The sequence below is a fragment of the Lytechinus variegatus genome, chromosome 4, assembly GCF_018143015.1.
Source record: "Lytechinus variegatus isolate NC3 chromosome 4, Lvar_3.0, whole genome shotgun sequence".
Taxonomy (NCBI): domain Eukaryota; kingdom Metazoa; phylum Echinodermata; class Echinoidea; order Temnopleuroida; family Toxopneustidae; genus Lytechinus; species Lytechinus variegatus.
The window spans coordinates 13648502-13669813 of record NC_054743.1 but is presented as its reverse complement, the minus strand read 5'-3'; the positions used below and the strand labels follow the sequence as shown (position 1 = coordinate 13669813).

Genomic DNA, 21312 nt, shown 5'->3' with positions numbered 1-21312 from the left:
TACATTATGTAGCATCGGTAGATATTATCTTTGTAATAGCGATTATTTTCTTTCATTCTCTATAGCTAAATTTAGTCATGAAATTACCCGTAAAGTTAATTTGTCTTCTTCTGAATCCATGTAGTGATATTTTTTAATCCTTCAAGCTGAATTCCAAGAAATTTTTAATATACAAATTTTGATGTTAGTGTTCATGAATTTCTTTTGCTTACTTGAAAATCCTCTGGTCCCTACGATTGTGAAAAATGATTCTGTGGTTTATACACAACATCTGATGTATTTAGGTGAAAATCTATAAAGAATTTGCTCTTCTGCGATTAGCTTGAGAGATTTTGCCCAACCACGTTTTTTATTCTAATCTTGTTGTTTTTTCTAGAGTGTCTGTAACATTAGTAAACAAAATGATCACCGACCCAGAGACCAATGTCGTCATGAATTTCACCGAGATCATCGACCATGGGTATGTGCCTCCTTCACGGTGACACTGGGTGATTTCAAGTTTGGTGTTAGCCTTTTGGTGTTGGTGTTGGAAGCTTAGTTTATACATCAACACAGCGCCAATATATGGTATTGGGACCATCGTCAAAAGGTGTTAGCTACTAATATTGTGATTAGGATTAGGTGTTAAGGCTAGAATAGGGAAGGCAATGTGAATTGTGCTTCCAACATCGACACCAACACTGATTTGAATCACCCATTGGTGTTATCATTGTAGACCTAGATGAATAATAATAAACAGATGCTCATCAACCTGTATGACAATAATAAGCAACACAGCACCAAAATATGGTATTGGGACCAGTGTCAAAAGGTGTTGAGCTACTAATATTGTGATTAGGATTAGGTGTTAAGGCTAGAATAGGGAAGTCAATGTGAATTGTACTTCCAACATCGACACCAACACTGATTTGAATCACCCATTGGTGTTATCATTGTAGACCTAGATGAATAATAATAAACAGATGCTCATCAACCTGTATGACAATAATAAGCAACACAGCCCCAAAATATGGTATTGGGACCAGTGTCAAAAGGTGTTAGCTACTAATATTGTGATTAGGATTAGGTGTTAAGGCTAGAATAGGGAAGGCAATGTGAATTGTGCTTCCAACACCGACACCAACACTGATCTTAATCACCCAGTGGTGTTATCATTGTAGACCTAGATGAATAAACAGATGCTCATCATTCTGTATGACAATGATATATCCTACTTGGTCAAAGTCTGCTCTTTGGCTTGGAAAAGAAAATGATGTAAAGAAAATATGGCATGTAAATGCGAAAAACAAAAGGGCAACAAAAAACTGATTACTTTTTTTTTTAAACCAAGTGCACACCTAATTACCATTAATGCATATAGCATTTCCATTTATTTGAAAGCAGGATAAAAGAGCATTGTAGCTGTATATTAAATGACTTGCTCACGTACGGGCTTGGGTGCCACAGGGATCGAAACCCCGGACTTTCCATGTATAGCCAGGCGCCTTAGACCAATCGGCCAGGGCACCTGATTACTGGATAAAAGATGTTGGACTTTTTGAACATCAACTTATGCAGCTTTTCTATGTTAAGTGCATTTAATCCAGAAAGTGCAGATTGAAAACGATTTGAATGAATCGAAATAATACCTTCGTCACATTTACTATACAGTAAACAGTGAGTCGATAACAGCTGTTTTAACATTTTTTGTACCAGCTTTACATAAGTGGTTTGAATAAAAATGAAGAAAATTGCTGTTTTCGACTTGCCATACGGCCGCCGTAGATGAAATGTGACCGTGTTATCAAATTTTTTTCCTTATCTTGTGTAATATTTTTGCTATTTGTATGATTGAATGAATTGATATTTAGTTGAATCAAATAAAAATATCTTGATGGTCATTTTTTTTCTTGAAGCATATGGCAAGCTGAGGGGGACACTCGACTAGAAGCCACCGGAGAGACTGTAAACTATCTCTATTACATTGACATGAATGAAGGTCAGACTGATGGTATACCAGGTGATCTTAGTCATGTCTGTCAGGATTCAGCTGTCTGTCAAACCAAAGTAGAGGATGAACGCTTCTTTAGGGATGTGGGAACAAGGTCCAGTAGACAATTCTTCATCGAAGGTACTTTAATAATAATAGGCATTTATATAGCGCCATCTATCTTAGAAATATTCTATTCCGAGGCCTGTTGTTATTATTACCCCGGCTTTAGCTCGAGCTGCCTTTCAGCTCATGCATTCAAGGAATTAATCCTGCCGGGTACCCATTCACCTTACCTGGGTCAATGTGGATAAATTTCTTGCTGTAGTAAATTACGCCATGGCTGGGATTCGAACCCACAACCCTCTGTTTCATAGTCAGAAGACTTACCCACTGGGCCACAACGCTCCTCTTTAATTTTTAGCCTAAAGTAGACTAGGATCTCTATTGATAAAGTTGTTCTAGTTCTTAGGATGAAATAGACCATGATCCAAGGGGGGGAGTTGATTCACAAACATTTGAGTGTGACAAAAACTTGCATTCCCTTTGTGTATTGTGTATAGTGCATCACCACATTGGTCAGATAATGATAATAGAATTGATTGAATTGAATTTATTCAAACCAGTCAAAAAAACAAAGTACAAAGAAATGATTACATAATAAATAACTGAAAATTACAGGTTTGGGACCCCAAAGAAGTGCAGCTTGTAATCAGGGGCCCCTGCATATGATTATTTTACTCAAACAATAGAATGGAAATAGAAAGAGAAATTCTTCTGAACACAATGCACTGTCATATTTAATGAGAGAGGAACAAGTAAGCTTTCAGTTGGGACTTATTGGCCTGTATTCTGAAGTCGGGTTTAAGGTAAACTCGGGTTTAAAGTTGTGGTTTAAGTATGGGAAGCCAAAAGTATCAAATTTGTTATTAAGTTGTATGTTTCTTATGTTTACTGTGCTCTTTCCTTATTCATCGATGGTGAAGCCAATAATCTTTTTATATTTCCTAGACAATTATAAATGATTTGAGAGCCAAATGAGCTGAAGTATGATATCGCTACTGTTGGTGATTTTTGTAACAATTGGTTTGCCATACTTAAACCACAACTTTAAACCTGAGTTTAAGTTAAACCCGACATCAGAATACGGGCCTTAATGTTTCTGTTCATGAAAAGTGGTGTAATTAAATACTAGTAGGTAGTATAACTGCATGTTTATCATTGAGATCTTTTATTAAATATCATGCACCCATTGGCACATTACTTTTAGTCATACTTAAAGATAAATACCAGTTGTGGTAATTATCTCAAAATGAGTTCGAACAGAATCCGATGAAGTTACTACCAAAGTGTTTGTATGTATAAATGAAAATAGCTCTGGAAGGAAGTGTGTAATTGCTCAGAAATTAGCAAAATAAGCACAGAATTCCATCAAATGTCGGGTATTTTTCGAAGCAATTTTAATACACTATCCCACATATGGTTTTCTGTGTTAGTGATTATCAGAATTATCCATTTTGAGCTAAGACTCCATGATCTTACAAGGATAAGTTTACTTTAATGTACCAGTTCTAAATGTATGATAATATTTTGACAATTGACCTTGATTTAAAAGACTTTCTCATGAATTATTGTTTGCTGCAACTACTGTCTTTCAGCTCTAAATTTTGTGAAACGCCCCTGTATTGATAAAGGTTTAATGTTAACCATAACTTATGGATTAAAGTTCCACTGTGATTTAAGGGACAGAGGGCAAACAACTGAGAGAATACATGTATAGATACATACATGTAGACAATATGAAAACAATCTTGTGGATTCACATCTGTTCGTTGCAGCGAATAGGCCAAAATTTGCAATGCATCATGGGAAAAGGTCAACATCTGTTGCGCTTTCTAGTACTAAGAGAGAATGCATGCATGCGATTACTCAGTGCTGGCCGTCGGAGATTGACTGAATATGCTGTTTACTAGGGTCCGGGAGGTAGGAGAGAAATTTCTTTGCGAAATTTAGACCGTTTTTGGTGAATTCTTGCCATATGGTTTCATTTTTGAAGCACTAGGACTGTGCGCTGCCTGCGCCTGCACGTGATGTTGACCCCTAAGTTAATATTTGGCCTACTCGCTGCAACCGATAGATGGCGCTCCATATTGTAAATCCACCGAATTGATATGTTAATCCTCCCGTATTGCGTTTACAACAGAATTCAACAGAACTAGTTTGTGTACGTATTTTTTTTTTAGATGAGTTGGTTGAAATGGAGGTCACCAAGCCTAAAAGCTGTGGGAAAGATAATACTGAGGATGTTATAACAACAGTTATATTTGAATGTGAATCAGCTATCTCATATGTAAGTAGTCTTGATTTCTGCTATCCCTGCTTTCTCTAAAACTATTTTTTTGTGTGTGAGCCGGCTCCTTTCCTTGTCTCGGTGTTTACCATTTAATGGTCTGAAAGTAAGTGTATTTTATCAACCAAACTATTTCATTCCTGCATTTGTCTTCTGACATTCATGACATATCATCATGATAGCAGAAAATTAAGTCATTTTTTACATCCTCCCTTGCTCCATGTGTTCCTTCTTTTCAACCAGGTTCCCCATCTCCTCTTCCTCTCTTTCACCTTCTTTCATTCCTCTCCTCTTCCCTAATCCCTCCACTTCTAATCCTAATCCTCTTTAATTTCTTCATTTTCCTATCCCCTAACTCCACTTCCTCCTGCTTTTCCATCTCCTTACCCTCACCTTCCCTTCTCATCCTCTTTATCCTTCTCATCATCCTGCTTCTCGACCCCTCTATCCCACCCTTCCCTTTCACCTCTTCCTTTACCCCTCTCCTTCTCCACCTACTACTCCACTTCCTCCTGGTTCTCCGTCTCCTTACCCTCACCTTCCCTTCTCATCTTCTATCTCATCATCCTGCTTCCCAATCCCTCTTCCCCACCCTTCCCTTTCACCTCTTCCTTTACCCCTCTCCTTCTCCACCTACTACTCCACTTCCTCCTGGTTCTTTGTCTCCTTACCCTCACCTTCCATTCTCATCCTCTTTATCCTTCTCATCATCCTGCTTCCCAACCTCTCTACCCCACCCTTCCTTTTCACCTCTTTACCCCTCTCCTTCTCTACCTACTACTCCACTTCCTTCTGGTTCCCCGTCTCCTTACCATCACCTTCCCTTCTCATCCTTTCTCCTCATCATCCTGCTTCCCAACTGCTCTTCCGTCACCCTTCCCTTTCATCTCTTCCTTTACCCCTCTCCTTCTCTACCTTCTACTCCACTTCCTCCTGGTTCTCCGTCTCCTTACCCTCATCTCCATTCTCATCCTCTTTCTCCTCATCCTGCTTCTCCAACCCCTCTTCCCTCACCCTTCCCTTTCACCTCTTCACCCCTCCCCTTCTCAACCTCCTCTTTCTCCTCTTCACATACCTCCTCTTCTTTTCCGTATCATCATGCTTCTCTACCATTTCCTTAATCTTTTCTCCCTCTTACCTTACCTCCACTTATAACCCCCCCCCCTTCCTTCCATATCTTCTTTAACATTATCCTTCCCTCCATGGTCTTCATTCTGTGTGGTAGTCATTTTTTAATCAAACCTAACTGTCATAAGAAGCATGGTGGCTGTAGAAGAAAGGATATAGAGAAAAATAATCAAAGGGTTTGGGTTATATAATGAGAGATGGCGGAAATATAAAATCTAGACTTCAAGAGACTGAATTATCTAAATCTAGGTCAGGCGATATTTTTGGATTTGAATATTGTAGAAGATGAAAAAATATGCATAATGGATGGTCCTCAACCCTGGATATTCCTTCCACAATTTTCATCTCATTGTTTTCCTCCTTCATAATGTCAGGACGGCTCGGAAGTGTTAAATATTATATTGGTCTGGGAGTTTCATCCATCATGTATGTTATTACGGTTATGATATATTAGAAAAGGTCTGTATTTCATGTGTAAAAAGTTTTTGAAATTAGCTTAATTATTTTTTGCAGCGTTCATTCCATTCATCCAATTCTACAATGCAGTCCTCCCACATGCTCTTTATAGAGGCATTGAAAGAAGTCAAATCAATAATCTTTCATCAGTTTTACCCATCTTATTGTTGTTTTCTTGATAGCTTAAAAACTTTTCCCCCTAAAGCTTGGCTTATGCATGTGAGTGAAGATGGTCCCATTAGCACTAGGAGTCGCAAGGGTCATTGGGTTTATAAAATTGATTTCTCATGGTAATATTAGAGACAAAGGCCCTGTCTTACAAAGAGTTGCGATCGATCTGATCAACCTCATCTATGGAAAGCCAGCAACGCCCACATCTGAAAAGCATGATACATGTACATGTAGTTTAAAATGTTTTCTAGATATGATGTATATTCCTAAATCCATTGTTTTCTTGATAATTGGTGTGTTTGCCTTTGTTTAGAAAGGACATTTTGCAAATTTCCGGTAAAAAAAGTTATGACACTGATGGATGTTCATTGTTTACGATGGACTAGGGCCCCGTCTTACAAAGAGTTATGATTGATTCAACTATAATTTTCAACAAAACTTAACATCATATCTAGAATAAATCTAGAAAATCGCATTTTCGATGTTGCTGGCTTTCCATAGTTGTGCTTGATTGGATCAATCACAAATGTGGTAAATGATAATCTGGGTTTATATATATTTCATTTTTATTTTTAATATACATGTATATATATTATTTTTTCGGGGGGGGGGGGTGAGAGGTATAAGTTAGATCAGAGGCTTATTCTGTCAAAAACTCACCAATGTCAAATCAGCCTCAAATGTATTGTGTGTATGAATTTGGGATTGACATTGATATTTAATAGATTTAGAGTCAAAGTTCAAAGTTCGTAGAGGTAATAAGATATATTGAAGAATTTTCTTTTATTGGGATAACTAATGAATTGACTGTTGGGTCAACTGGTATGTGCATATTACGATGATAGTCTGGTTAGATTTGTAGTCAAGGGTCAGAGATCATTATCATGAGGGAGGACCTGTGGGTCACAAATCTGTGCGTGCGCCCTTCAAGGCGACCCAGATTGGCTGGCTCCTCCAATGCGCCTTTGAATGTCTTTGACAGATATACGGCGCTATACAAATGCTGTACATCATCATCATCATCATCATGGAGTGGCCAGCTCTTTGTGATTGTATCATTGGTTTATTGATCATTATGTTTCCTGTTTTGTCCAAATGTTTTACTTACAGACCCAGCCTGTGTTTGAGTATGAATCCAGTAATTGTCGATACTACTTTTCCTGGATGGTATCTGCCGTTTGCACAGAAGGAAAAATGTAAGTTAATTTTTAATGATTTTGAAGCTAGACTGCTTACAATGATATTCGCTGATATCTAGGGACTTGGGCATTAAGTTGTTCATGTGCTTAACATTACTTTTTGATGACATTTTGGGATGTGTAACTTTTTACTCATGTTATGATGACATTGATTATTTCTTCACAAAGTCGTGTATGGCGGTGTGTTTGGAGGATAAATGTAGTATTCAAAACGTGTATCAGTCGTCATTTACTTCCATACTACTAGTACTTATGAGAAAATTGCAGAATTTATCCATCCTCACTTTTGCATAATATACAGTATACCTGTGTATCGAATGTGAAATGAATATATGACGTCAAATGAAAAGCTTGGTTCTCTTTCTCATTACTTTTCATATGTGAATTGGTATCATTTCAAAGAATTATATTTTTTTACATTTTTTGATACTGCTATTGTTAGAGAATTGTCTAACAGAAATTACTGTTGTTGAAATGCATGCATTGTGAAAAGTTGGCATTGTAACTGATATTTTTATAATATGTTATAAGAGGAATGCAAAATACAACCCCACCAATTTCATCAATTAATGTGTAAATTATTGTTTAAAATTCAGTTTTCTTTTGTAGCCTGTATGTAAAGTCCACCCAAAGAAGACAAGAATATCGATCCTTATGAACAGATGGTTTTTATGAACAGGTTCTTTAAAAAATTATGTTCTTTATAGACAGGTGACCCTTTCATGCAGGTAGTCATTAATGTAGGTTTTACTGTATTTTGATTATTTGGTCATTATCTGCTGAAAATTGAAAAAAAACCAACATACAAACTAACAAGCAGAAACCCCGACACTATATTTTGAATCTCTCGTTATTGCAGAGTAACCCCCGGTGATGGTGGTGGGAGCGATTCTGTGGTCAACTTAAAACACCATCAAGCATCAATCATCATCTTGATTTTAATCATAATCATCATTTTATGCTGTCTAGCAATAGTGTTTCATAAAAAAGAAAGAAGGTAAGTTTCTAAAATCATTACTCTAAGGGAATGTTGCAGGAAAATAAAATATTGTGATTAATTGCAAATTTGATGATATAGATTTAGCCAAAGCAATCAACTTACATTTTGAATGCAAGGTGCACTTCTATTCAATTTCGAATTGGTTGGAAGAATGGAGTTGATTTTAGGATCTGAGAATGACTTGCGATTCTCCATATCCATATAACAATAATAATAATGATAAAAATCCGCTTCTAGCGCTCAATACATTGGAACAACGTGTCTAATGGGGTGTTGCAAGAAACTTGCGATCAATTGCAAGTCAATTTTTGGTCCCTAAATCAATCATATGTCTTGCAGTTAATTGCAAATTAGTCATTGATTGCTAATTTGCTACTTGAAACAAGAAGTTTAATCTGATTTGCTACAGATAACGTTGATCTATCAGTTGTAAAATTGCAACAGAATATTTGCAATTGATCGCAAATATTTTTTTGCAACACCCCCTAAGTGCTCTACAGATATACAGACATATACTCCTTTTACGCTCCTTTGTCTCCTGTCCATTCGAGTCCGTAGCAGCTTGGCTGGAGTTCGTGACAATCACGAACCGACAAAAATTCCTTGGTGCTTGGATGGAGCAATTCTCTCTTCATGCTTCATCTTCAAAACTCTTGAAAATATTTTGGAGGAGCATTTGCAGTCACATCTTATGATATATATATTTATTTATTTACTTACTTACTTAACTTACTTACCCACTTGCATGTACTTACTTACTTACCCACTTACTTACTTACTTACTTACCCACTTACGTACTTACTTACCCACTTACTTACTTTTCCACTTACTTACTTACTTATTTATTTTAAGATTAAAAAATCAAACTATATTTGATATGGCGAATTGACCTTCTTGTAACACAATCCAAGTGTATGGAATTAAATATTTATTGTGGTTTCATTTTTGTGATCCTAAAGTTTCCTTGTTAGTGAGCAACGTATTTTAGATTTGTGAAAGATGTGGAGAAATAGTTTGAATTTTCAAGTTCTTTGAGGATATTAGAGTAAAAATAATAAAAAAGGTCCACTTTATTAAAAGGAATCTTATCTTAATTACCTCCCATCTATTTCATGATAAAAGAAAAAAAAATCATTTAGGGTCGATAATATTGCATTTTTATATCACTGTGACAGGTTTTTTTTTTGGAAAATCAAGCTCAGAACAAAACCTCTACCTTTATCTTTAAAAGAAAAGCAATATTCTGTACATTGAAACTTGTGACATTTTATGCAGGCAAAAATTGTTATAATACATGCACATGGAATATTGGCGTTAACAATATAATTATACCAAAGAAATATAAAAGACCAGAGAAGTAAAGGTTTTATGAGAGTTTAATGCTGACAAAGCAAACTAGGTTGGCAGAAAAAGAAAGTGAGAGGAGAGAGAGAGAGAAAAAGAAAGAAAGATGATGCTCCAGATTCAGTGATTAAAAAGGTAATTGAACTCCATCAAGTTCAGTTCTGTACCCATTTATTCATGATTTTGTTAAGAATATTATTCATAAGTAACTGCGGAGTCTACTACCAATAATGTATCACGTTTTTTGTAACTTGTAAATGTACTCTCAATGTGATTGTATTTCTATGTCTGCATTATATCAAGCCTTCTATAAAGAATAATACATTGGTGGATTAGGATATGGATCATGGAATACGATTTCGGAATCCACATTTGAATTGACACAGAATCTTTCCTAAATTCAAATACCAAATCATGAATACTAATCAGTTTTCAGCCACTTCACACAAAATAACATTTTGAATTACCAATATTGAATCGGGGAATGTTTTTATACGAGTAAGCCAATTTCGCATAACCTACATTTGAATGCCAATATGCTGTTGGTTTATACATGTTCAGCCACTTTCACACCACCTTTTTTTACTTGAACAAATAATGAGTTTTGGGAATATGTTCAGCCACTTTCGCACTACCTACATTTCTTGAATGCCAATATGGTATTGGTTTATACGTATTCAGCCACTTTCACACTAGTTACCTTTGTTTTTCTTAAACCAATAATGAGTTTTGGGAATATGTTCAGCCAGTTTCGCACTACCTACATTTTTTGAATGCCAATATGGTCTTGGTTTATACGTATTCAGCCACTTTCACACTACCTGTTTTTGTTTCGCCTGCTTATCAGAGCAAGACTATAGGCGCCGCTTTTCCGACAGCGGCGGCGTTGTCAACATGAAATCTTAACCAAAGGTTAAGTTTTTGAAATGTCATAAGTATGTGGGCCTTGTTCATGAAACTTGGACAAAATGGTTATCAAGTATTATTGAACATCCTGCCACAGTTTGAGGTCACATGACCAAGATCAGAGATCATTTAGGGTCAATGAACTTAAGCTATCTTGGGGGTATTGAATTTTCATCATATCTTTGAAAGTTTATGGATATGGTTCATGAAACTTGGACAGAAGAGTAATCAAGTATCACTGAACATCCTTTGTGAGAATAAAAGGTAAAAGGTCATTTATAGTCAATGAACTTAAATTATGTTGTGGGAATTAAAAACGAAATTTTAACGAAGGTTAAGTATTTAAATGTCATATCTCTTAAAGTATTTGGATCTAGTTCATGAAACTTTGACATAAGAATAGCGTTAGTGAACATCCTGCGTGAGTTTCAGGTCACATGACCAAGGTCAATGAAATTTGGCCGTGTTGGGGGTATATGTTGAATTGCCATCATAGCTTTGAAAGTTTATGGATCTCGTTCATGAAATGTGGATTTAAGGGTAATCAAGTATCACTGATTGTCTTGCACAAGTTTTCGGTCAGACGGTCAGTGTCAGATTTCATTTAGGGTCAATGAACATAGTATTTTATCGTCATATGAATGGTGTTTCTTATAAATTATTCTGTAGTAGTTTTCATAGTCAGCACTGCTGCTATATTGAATCTTGTAATGCTGGCAAAACTGCCAGAAGGGCTCCACTTGTTCTTCCTTAAACCAGTACATGAGTTTAGGTAATGTGTTCAGCCACTTTTGCACCACTTTTATTTTTTGAATGCCAATGTGGTGTTGGTTTACACATGTTCGGCCACTTTCACACTACCTTTTTTTTTCTTTCACCATTAATGAGTTTATGGAGTGTACTCAACCACTTTCACACCATTCACTTTTTATGAACTGGGGGGATGTGTTTCATTTCATGCCAGTCCTCCTTGCTATTTTTTAATTCCAATGCGAAGTCGATTTATATTTTGGGCTAGCTAACTTCACACTACATATATACCTTTATTTTCTGCACGATCCATATAAAAATGCTGTTGGGATGACAAATTTTCTATCTAAAAACAATTAAATGTACATGTACTGGGGCGGGGTGAAACTTGATGAATTAAGTACTAATTGATTTTCTTACCATCATCAGTATTGTTATCTTTATTCTTGTTGTTATTAACTTATTACTACTACTTTTGTATTTAATATTATTACTAGTTTATAATTATTAATATTGATATTATTATCATTATTATTATTATTATTGCTATGATTGTTATTATTATTAGTAGTAGTAGTATACTAGTAGTATTATTATCATTATTACCATTATTGTTATTCTTGATATTCTTATTGAATGAACATGAAGGGATATCTTGAATTTTTTTTTAACTTTAAAGCTGATAATTACAAATCACCAATTTTCATCACATGATTGCCACTTGTAAAGTGTACACTTTCCAGTGCTTTAATTTCAGCAAATATTATTGAAATTAGCTGTTAGCATGTTCATGTATGTCTCATTTTTTACTCGGTATAATCAAATCCCTTTATATGCGTATTCCTCTTTACTTAAAACATTTACTCCCTTTTTTTACATCATATAAACAACTCAAAATCATAATGACAAATAATTTCTCCCTGGGAGTTGTGTAGAAGATACTCTTAATCTGATGTAAGCTTTGGGATTTGATAAAAAGCCTCCTGGAAAAGGTGAGAGGAAATAATAGGTCTTACCTGGGATGGTTGGGTTGACAGTTCACAATAAGACATGTCCATATGTGTGTACATACATACATTCTACCTAACATATATTTCCCTTTTTACACCATATAACAACCTAAATATCATAATGATGAATAATTTTCCCAGGGGGTTGTGTAGAAGATAATCTTAATCTTGTGTAAGCTTTAGGATTTGATGGAAAAATTCATGGAAAGGGGGATAGGATATATTAGGTCTTTCCTTTGAATTGAGTGGTTGAATTGACAGTTCACTATATTCTTATTTCTACTTTTTTTCTTTATTCTTTGCATCATATAGCAACCCAACTATACTAATTATGAATTATATCTTGTGAGTGTTGTGTAGAAAATACTCTTGATCCGATGTAAGCTTTGGGATTTGATAAAAAGCTTCATGGAAAAGTTGAGAGGAAATAATAGGTCTTACCTTGGAAGTGGCTGCTTTGAATTGAGAGTTATCAATAATTCTCTCACAAAAATATCTAGTTATCACAAGTAAACCAGAATTTGAAAGTTGTTTACCAATCTTACTTGAATTTTACATTTCTACCTTCATTAGTTTTATGATTCCAGCTATTGAGTGTGTCAGCATGAATAATTTAAGAAGTTGACTTTTGAAATTGTGCCAAGAATGTTAGATGAATGAATGATGAAAGAGTAAAACCACAATTTTCTTCTGCTAACAGTAAAATTACTCTTTGAAGTTTGGTTAATACTTTCTCAGTGGTTGATTGATTTGAATAACGTTGCATTTGTTCTTTGTAATGGTTTATTATAATATCCCATAAAGTGCCAAAGGAAATAGTCAACAACAACAAACATAAAATGAATCAAAGTAATAAGTGTAGCCATTCTTTTGTGCAAAGTGATTTATTCAAGTGATGTAGTTTTCTTTTTAGAGCAAGCAAAAGAGAAATTGGTTATGAATTGTTTATATTTTATATTCTGTTATTGTATAGAGGAGACGATTAACAATATTAAAGCTAATTAAGGCATTAGACAATTTCCAGTGGCATATGCATATGGCCATTCACCCCCCCCCTAAGTAAAATGTTTATTAGCTGTACGGGGGGGGGGGGGGGGTCTGTTAAATTGTTTGTTTCAAACTTTCTTTCAGAATACCAAAGCTTCTAGATGTAATTTGTAAACAAATTTTTGGCATTACTCCTATGTGTTCAAGATCGCATGCTCGATCTGCGGACTTCATTTGCATATAAATGAGTCAGAAAGAAGAGGATCGAGGGTATTTGAATTCCAGTTTATCGTGATTTAGCTGTGAACCAGCATAGCCTGGTGGTTAAGTCGCTGCCCTGAAAGCAGTAGTTGGCAAGTACGAATCCCACTGGTTCCAATTTTATCTGACTTATGATTTTCATTACAGATCGAACATGCGATCTTAAACACATAGGAGTAATGCTGAAAATTTGTTTACAAATTATAATTTCCTCCTATTAAAGCCTCTTTATTTACTTCTAGATGTATGTGTTAGGAAGGCCCCCGGGGCATATGTAGCTGAGCGCATGCATATTACATTTAAAATGGAGATGAAGGGTTTGTCAGACATGATGAGTGATCTTTGCTCATGATATGCAGTCATGATTATTGTGCCATTTGCTGGTATTCATAATTTAGGTGACGAGAGTCATATGTGAATATGAAATAAGTCGCAAGGTTATACAAGGGTCAGTCTTGTTACAGATAAAAAAAATGTTGCATAACTATGAAATCCTATTTTGATTGAACAAAAGTTAAGTAGTTATATACATGTGTATGATATAGCAACAAGGTCATGAAGAGATTCATATGCCACAAAAATTTTTGTGGTAATCAAGGGATAAAGTATGCAAAGGTACGTAGGCAAAAGCATTGATATTTAACTCTAATATAAGGCATTGAATTCAGTATTATCCACCGTGCCCTAAATATTGACCATAAAGATCAATATTAAGGTAATTTTTAGCATATTTTAACTGGCTAAAACCAAGATCTGATATATGATTGACTTATCCTACATGAGCTTAATGCATGGAATTGATATTGTGATTTGCTTTTTCCCATTGGTCTGTGAAAGGGAAAAGAGAAGAGCCTTGCTTCAGCACTTAAAGGCTTTAAACAAGATATTTTTAACCAACCCTCCACACTAATTACATTTTTAAAAAAAAAGAAGAGGAAATTTTGTCAGCACCTTGGAATGCATTTTTAGGGGCTTTCGGCGCACTGCATTTTGATAATAGTGCCATGAGATTGATAAGAAGATAATATTCTGGCTGTGTGGGTATAATTTTAGTGGTTTGTTATTTAGAAAACAACTGTTTGAATGTATTAAAAATTATACAAAATATTATGGGGAAAAATGTTCAAATTTTTTTTTCAAAGTTGTTTTATTATATTTTCAAGAAATTGTAATCTTCATCAAAAGTGTTTAGAATTGATTCCTGTCATATTTGATGTAAATCCTGTGCAAAAAAGAAGAAGATAGAATAAAGCTTTTTTGGATAAATTGTGTATCAATGTTAGGGGCTCTTCTTCAGGATCTCAGTGCATCAGAAAAATCAGAACATACCTATATATGTGTATAGCTCTGTATTATGTTACGGTACGGTATTTCATTATATATTTTGAAAATCTTGTATCTGCATTGCAGACAATAAAATATATTGGTAATCAGAAAATTTACTACACGTATATAGCACTTCATACATCAGAAATACATTTCAAAGCACTTTACAGATACATCATAACCCCTGTCATGTGAGTCTGGTTTGCATGCACATAATGTATACCGCATATATTTGTAATTCCGAAGCTTCGTTATTCCAAAGGTTCGTTATTCCGAAGGTTTGTAATTCCGAAGGTTCGTTAGTCCGAAAACGAAATGATTAACAAACCTTATTTCATTTTCGGACAAACGAACCTTATTTCGTTTTCGAATTAACGAACCTTCGGAACATCGAACCTTCGGAATAACAAACCTCTGGAATAACGCCACAAATGTTCGGATTAACAAACCCTTTTACGTTTTCGGATGAAAGAACATCGAGATATAAGCAATTTACATGTTTCGGAATTACGAACCTTCAGAATAAAGAACCTTCGGAATTATGAAGTGTAACCGATGTATACACTCTTCTCTCTCAGGGGATGACTCCTTTAATATCTTTCAAGCTAAAGATTATCAAGCATACTTTATTGACTTCTGCATCCTACCAGATTTTCATTTAATGATAAATAAATAATATAGGACTTGTATAGGACACGTATCCACCTTGCTAGGTGCTTAAGGCTCTCATTTATTACCCCGGCTAAGCTAGTCTACCGATTCTGGTGGGCACAGCTTTTTTAGGAATTACTTCCTGCCGGTGCCCATGTACCTCACCTGGGTTGAGTGCAGCACAATGTGGGTAAATTTCTTTCTGAAGGAATACATGCCATGGCTTGGAATCGAACCCACATCCTTCAGATTGAAAGACGGGAGTCTTAACCACTAGACCACGGCGCCCACACACGTATTCAAACTTGGGTGGAGGGTGGTGAAGTGTAGATTGATGCTTTGCTAAAGGATATTAATGATTTTTTATCTTCAGATCTGCTGTTTATTGGAGAATACGAAGTTGTTGTCCTGGGGCATATTCTAAGGTTCCAACTTATTCTTACTCTCAGGTGAGTTTCACTACATCTTACTTTTATCTTATATCTTGCTTATCTTACGTCTATCTTACATCTTATTGACATCTTTCTTACATCTTACCAACATAGATCAACTTATACCTTATGTACGTCTTATTTACATCTTACATCTTTGTTACATCAAATACATCGTGCATTTCTTACATCTTAAAAAAATCTTACTTAAATATATCTTACATCTTTCCTACATTTTGCATCTTTCTTGCTTTTTAAAATTTACTTCCAGTATACATGTACATCTTAATTTCCGTATCTGTTTGGATAAGAATCATGTTAATATATACAGAATTTTATGATGGAGATCACCAATGAAATGGAGGCATGATGAATTTTGTTTTTTTTTCACATCGTTTCTACATCTTACGTACATAGATCAACTGCCAATAAGCAAATGACATGCACAATGAAAAAAAAACATGAAATTTTATGATAGGTGTAGCTGACTCAAGAAATTGTTGTACAAAATTTTCCTGATAAGTGATAATCATTCTTTTACTGTTATTGAAGTGGCACTCAAGTGACTTATTTTTAGTATATAACAAAAGCTATCCATAAAAAACTGTTAAAGCCAATATATTATATTAATAATCAATTTATGACTGATATGGTTATTAATATTTTATAGATTATCATTCAAACAATTGAACAAAGTAATTAATTCTATTTTTGATTGTGATCAGTAGTTTTGATCGAGGTATGCAAGCATATTCATGAAATTGGGTACTTTACAGTCCTATGTAAAAAAAATGATACAAATCTCTTATGTAGCAGTAATGTAGAAAATACTAATGACATATTTCACTGAATTTAGGTTTGAAATTCTGAATTTAATCATAATCTGTTCTTAACTACAGCTCTCTAATGGAGATCCTGATGAATCAAACGATTCTCGACCTCTGTTTGGCGGTCAAGAAGATGAAGAATTACTTCGAGAAACAAGGAGAAATCCCTTTGAATTCCACGATGACAGTGACGATGATATCTTGCCACATGTATAGGACAAAAGTGTGAAGTTATCTTTTAATCTTATTACTCATTTTTTTATGTATTTTCAATGTGGAATGGAGTGGAGATGAGGGATGAGGTCTGAAAAATTTTAGTAAAAAAAAGACATGATTCTACGTGATTTGAATGCCGATCTTGGTTCAGTTGTAATATGAATTGTCTTGCTACATGAGATGTGCTGTTTCATGTTATATGAATGGTATATATATATATTTTTATATCAGTTTCTTCTGAGATGCTTTGAGATTTGTGAAATGAAGACATCTTCACTTGTTTACTAACCCTCGACAGAGATGGATTTCTGATTATCTTTTTGTTGCATTGATAATTCTTACTTTGATGACATATTGGTATGTTTTACTGTTATGTAATTAAAGGGAGTACATAATTGTTAAAACTGCAGACTAGCATATATGTGTTTTTTCCTAGTAATGATTCATTTAACTCTAGTTTAACTTCGCCCATACTTTAATGAAGCACTTGTTACCATTTGATTCACTATGTATAGATAAATAAGTGTTTGGTACCAAAAAATTAAAAATAGCTTTAAAAACAGACACACTGGAGCAAGGGGTTTCACTCACTCGCGCAAGCTTGTGGTAGCTTTATGTATTTAAATTCAAATTCAATTTATTTACACTATCGATAAAAACATGCAAAAAACATACATAAGGTACAAAAGTAAAACATTGTGACAACATACAAAAAACATTTATGAGAATGAGGGGCCAACAAAAAAGAGCAGATAGCCTTATTGAGCGTTGACCCAACAACTACAGGACAAAATCAAGAAATATTACAAAAAAGATAACATAAATGAAAACATACATTAAAAAATATAGCGTAGTTATATATTCAGCTCACTGACCCATCCTGTGCCACCAGAAGGAGTTTGTAAGAACCCTTGCGTTATTTCAGTTGCTTTGCTTCAATTCACAGTTGGTACTAAGCCTAAATCATTTACATTGACAGCCAATCATGGCTTGTCATTTTGCGTCCATCGTCTCTTTCGGTTCTGTGTCACCCTGCATATTGTTCTGCTCTAGAGTTCTAGTCATTTATGCGATTTTACTCTGATGAGTGCATATTGAAAAGTTTCAGTATATCCGTTTTTAAGGCTATTCTAAGTATAAATAATTATAACCCTGCAATGTCTGAAAATTGTTCTCAAATTGGAAAAAAAGTTTACAATGAATATACAAAAGATATGTTGGGTAAATTATCTTTGTCATGGATATTGAAAAAAAATGAATTGACACCGTGTTATTTGTGTGGAATGAATTTACTACCGTAGTTGTTACCAAAGTACTTTAATGCTAACCTAGGCTATACAACACAAAGATTTGAAGTAGATTGCAAATATGACAGATTGATTGTGATTGGTTCCTGATCAGTGTTTTGAACTAGCTGGGTATGTAACAACAATTTTGATTGGTCATTGCCCTGTGTTTGATTTCTGCCTAGTCTTGTATGCAGTTTTTACAGTGATGCACCAGCCTTAAAGATGATATCCTCTCTCTTTTTTATGGATTAGCTGTTTAGGAAGAGAAAGAAGGGGAGAGAGATACTTGAAATGCACTAGAATTACGTACAACTCAGATTAAAATAATGTGGAAATTAATAAGTAGTCCATGTTTATGTTATTTCATTAGAAAATGAAGTTGTATGAAATCATTTTAAAACTTTCTTTGCCTGAGATTATACAGGTGTAATAGATTTAAGATGAATATTTATTTGCATGGAATGTGATGTAAATCACAAGTGGAAATGATACTTTATGACAAGTTTGTTTACATTCTTTTATAGTGGTCAAATGCATTGTGGAAAATTTTGTATTACACTAGTAGAGGTGTGAATAATTCTTTTGTATGTTTCTGTGATGATTGTTATGTAAGACTGTTTGAAAAATATGTGCAATTAAATATATAGTCTATTGAGGTTTGAGTTGAATATCAATATTAATAGGATCTGTAGGATGGTTTGAATGCAAGTCTTTTTCAAACCGCCAAGAACACCATGAAAAATGAAACAAAGATTTTACAGCAATTCCTCGCTGTTCTCTGGAATCGTGGTGGATGAGTAGAGTTTGTTTGTAGCAACGCCTTTTCCTGCTTCTTTAAAGTCAAAATGAAGATTCAGCTTTCTTTAGACTGCACTAATATAGAGCAACATGAAAAGTTGCTAAGACTATTATATCATATTGTGGGGGTATAACTAATCCAATTTTTAACAGTAGTGTGTTAACTAGACTAGGTGATAAGAACACATTTTGAGGGGATTTTGCACAACCATATAATTTGAGTGTATGTTATTTGATGTAATTTATACCAACGTACAGCCTTTCTTATTGTCTTATGGTTGATAAATATATTAACTATTGGCAGCTGCTCTGATTTTTTGTTTAATTTTCATGATGTATGTATTCTGGTAATTAAATTACTTGCAATGTAGTGTGTATGCTGTAGACAGATTATTTCATTTTCAAATGTTCTCATATTTTTTTTTCTAAATCAGTATATGTAAATATTTTGAAGCCTTCTCAATGCTGTAGTAATAAATTTTGGTATATATAGGATAAATATAACTTGGAACACAGTGAGAATTTAATTATCTTGAAAAAAAAATTCTTGAACACTTTTCTCCCTTTGGCCATTTAGTGTGCAATTATAAGTTAATTACATGACTTATACAGGGTTCTGTGTTTTGTTGAAATAATTATGCTTGTTAGGAACTCATATTTGCATTGTAGCAGCTCTGTTGTGCTGGTAAAGAGTGATCCCAATTAAATTCCAGTGGATTTTGTCTTGACTGCATGTGATAGAGAATAATGAGGGTATCTCTGAATCAAGATAGAGGTTCATTGGGTGATTTCAAGTTCAGTGTTGACCTTTTGGTGTTGGTGTTAGGTCAATTTTTACATGAGTATAACACCAAACATAGAATGGATATGCTTCTGAAAATTCACTCACTGGTAGTTGAGATGTCAATAATGTGATCTGGACCAGTTCTACAAACTCAGAATAAGTTTTGGAGCTAGGGGAAGCAATCCAAATTCCAACACTAACACCAATGCCAACACCGAACTTGAAATCATGTGATCTGGACCAGTTCTACAAACTCAGAATAAGTTTTGGAGCTAGGGGAAGCAATCCAAATTCCAACACTAACACCAAGGCCAACACCGAACTTGAAATCATGTGATCTGGACCAGTTCTACAAACTCAGAATAAGTTTTGGAGCTAGGGGAAGCAATCCAAATTCCAACACTAACACCAAGGCCAACACCGGACTTGAAATCACCCATTGTATGGTAGGTTCATGCTTAGAGGGTGTAGCAAGAAAATATTTGCAATCGATCGCAAAACAATTTCAAAATTTTAAGTAATGGCTTATAGGTTTAAACATCTTTTTTTTTTAAATGACAGGCTTTAAAAAAACATACATGTTTTGTTTACAGTTTACTATACGAGGAATGCACTAATTCTTTTAGTGATGGCCAGTCCATCTCTAAATGATGTTGGTTGAATAAAAATATAATACCCAAAGGTCATCATCAAAGTTTTAGCATAAGTGTAAGTACTTGAAATGTTTGAACGTGTTTGGTCATATTTTAACAAACTTGGAGGACATGATAATCCTACAAAAAGACTTCAATCCTGAATCTGATATTGAAAGTAAGCACATTAAAGCTTGTGTATAGTTTTGGTAAATCCACCAAAATGCACCTATCAATATTCCAATTCATTGCGAGCTAATATGAATGGATATGCCCTATAACAGTTATGATGTGGAGGATATGAAATGAAAATGTGTTTTACAGGATAAATTTTGCGATTTTACATGGAAATTTAACTTGATCGGGTCACCCGATCAAATTAAAATATCTGTGTGTTTTTGTCTTTCAATTAAATCCTATTCCAAATCATGGAATGGGCTGAAACTTTCAAGATATGTTCTTTGTCTGTAACTTTTGGATATCTAATCACTAAATTTTTAAGATAAGTGCTTGAATGCCCATTATTTTAATTTAAAACAAGCATCGCCGAGAGAGGGCGCTATATATCCAAGATTTGAATATTTGAAATTTTCTCAGAGAAGTGCAGTTGGAAAGATATCTAACGGTCTCTACGCTTCAGTAAGACTGTCATATTAGATGATATTCGATTATCAATCACATTATTGACCCTTTACCAAAGCTATACACAGGCTTTAAACATTGCTTGAACTATACCTATCGCTTAAATCTGCATGTTCAATATACAAATCTTAATGAATTCCCTTTTTAGAATCTTAGATATCTGTTGGATAGTAATATACCAAAA

General features: G+C 34.5%; 1 protein-coding gene across 1 annotated transcript in view; it reads left to right on the top strand.

The window, feature by feature from the left end:
• The window catches only part of LOC121413441 (cation-independent mannose-6-phosphate receptor-like), a 75083-nt gene extending 54461 nt beyond the window's left edge, over positions 1-20622 (top strand). Inside the window, exons 38-44 of the mRNA XM_041606260.1 lie at positions 377-460; positions 1896-2110; positions 4213-4319; positions 7185-7270; positions 8133-8270; positions 15883-15958; positions 16840-20622. Coding sequence (XP_041462194.1) covers positions 377-460; positions 1896-2110; positions 4213-4319; positions 7185-7270; positions 8133-8270; positions 15883-15958; positions 16840-16983 — 850 coding nt within the window. The 3' untranslated portion in view covers positions 16984-20622. The remainder of the gene's footprint in view (positions 1-376; positions 461-1895; positions 2111-4212; positions 4320-7184; positions 7271-8132; positions 8271-15882; positions 15959-16839) is intronic.
• Positions 20623-21312: the final 690 nt, after the last annotated feature.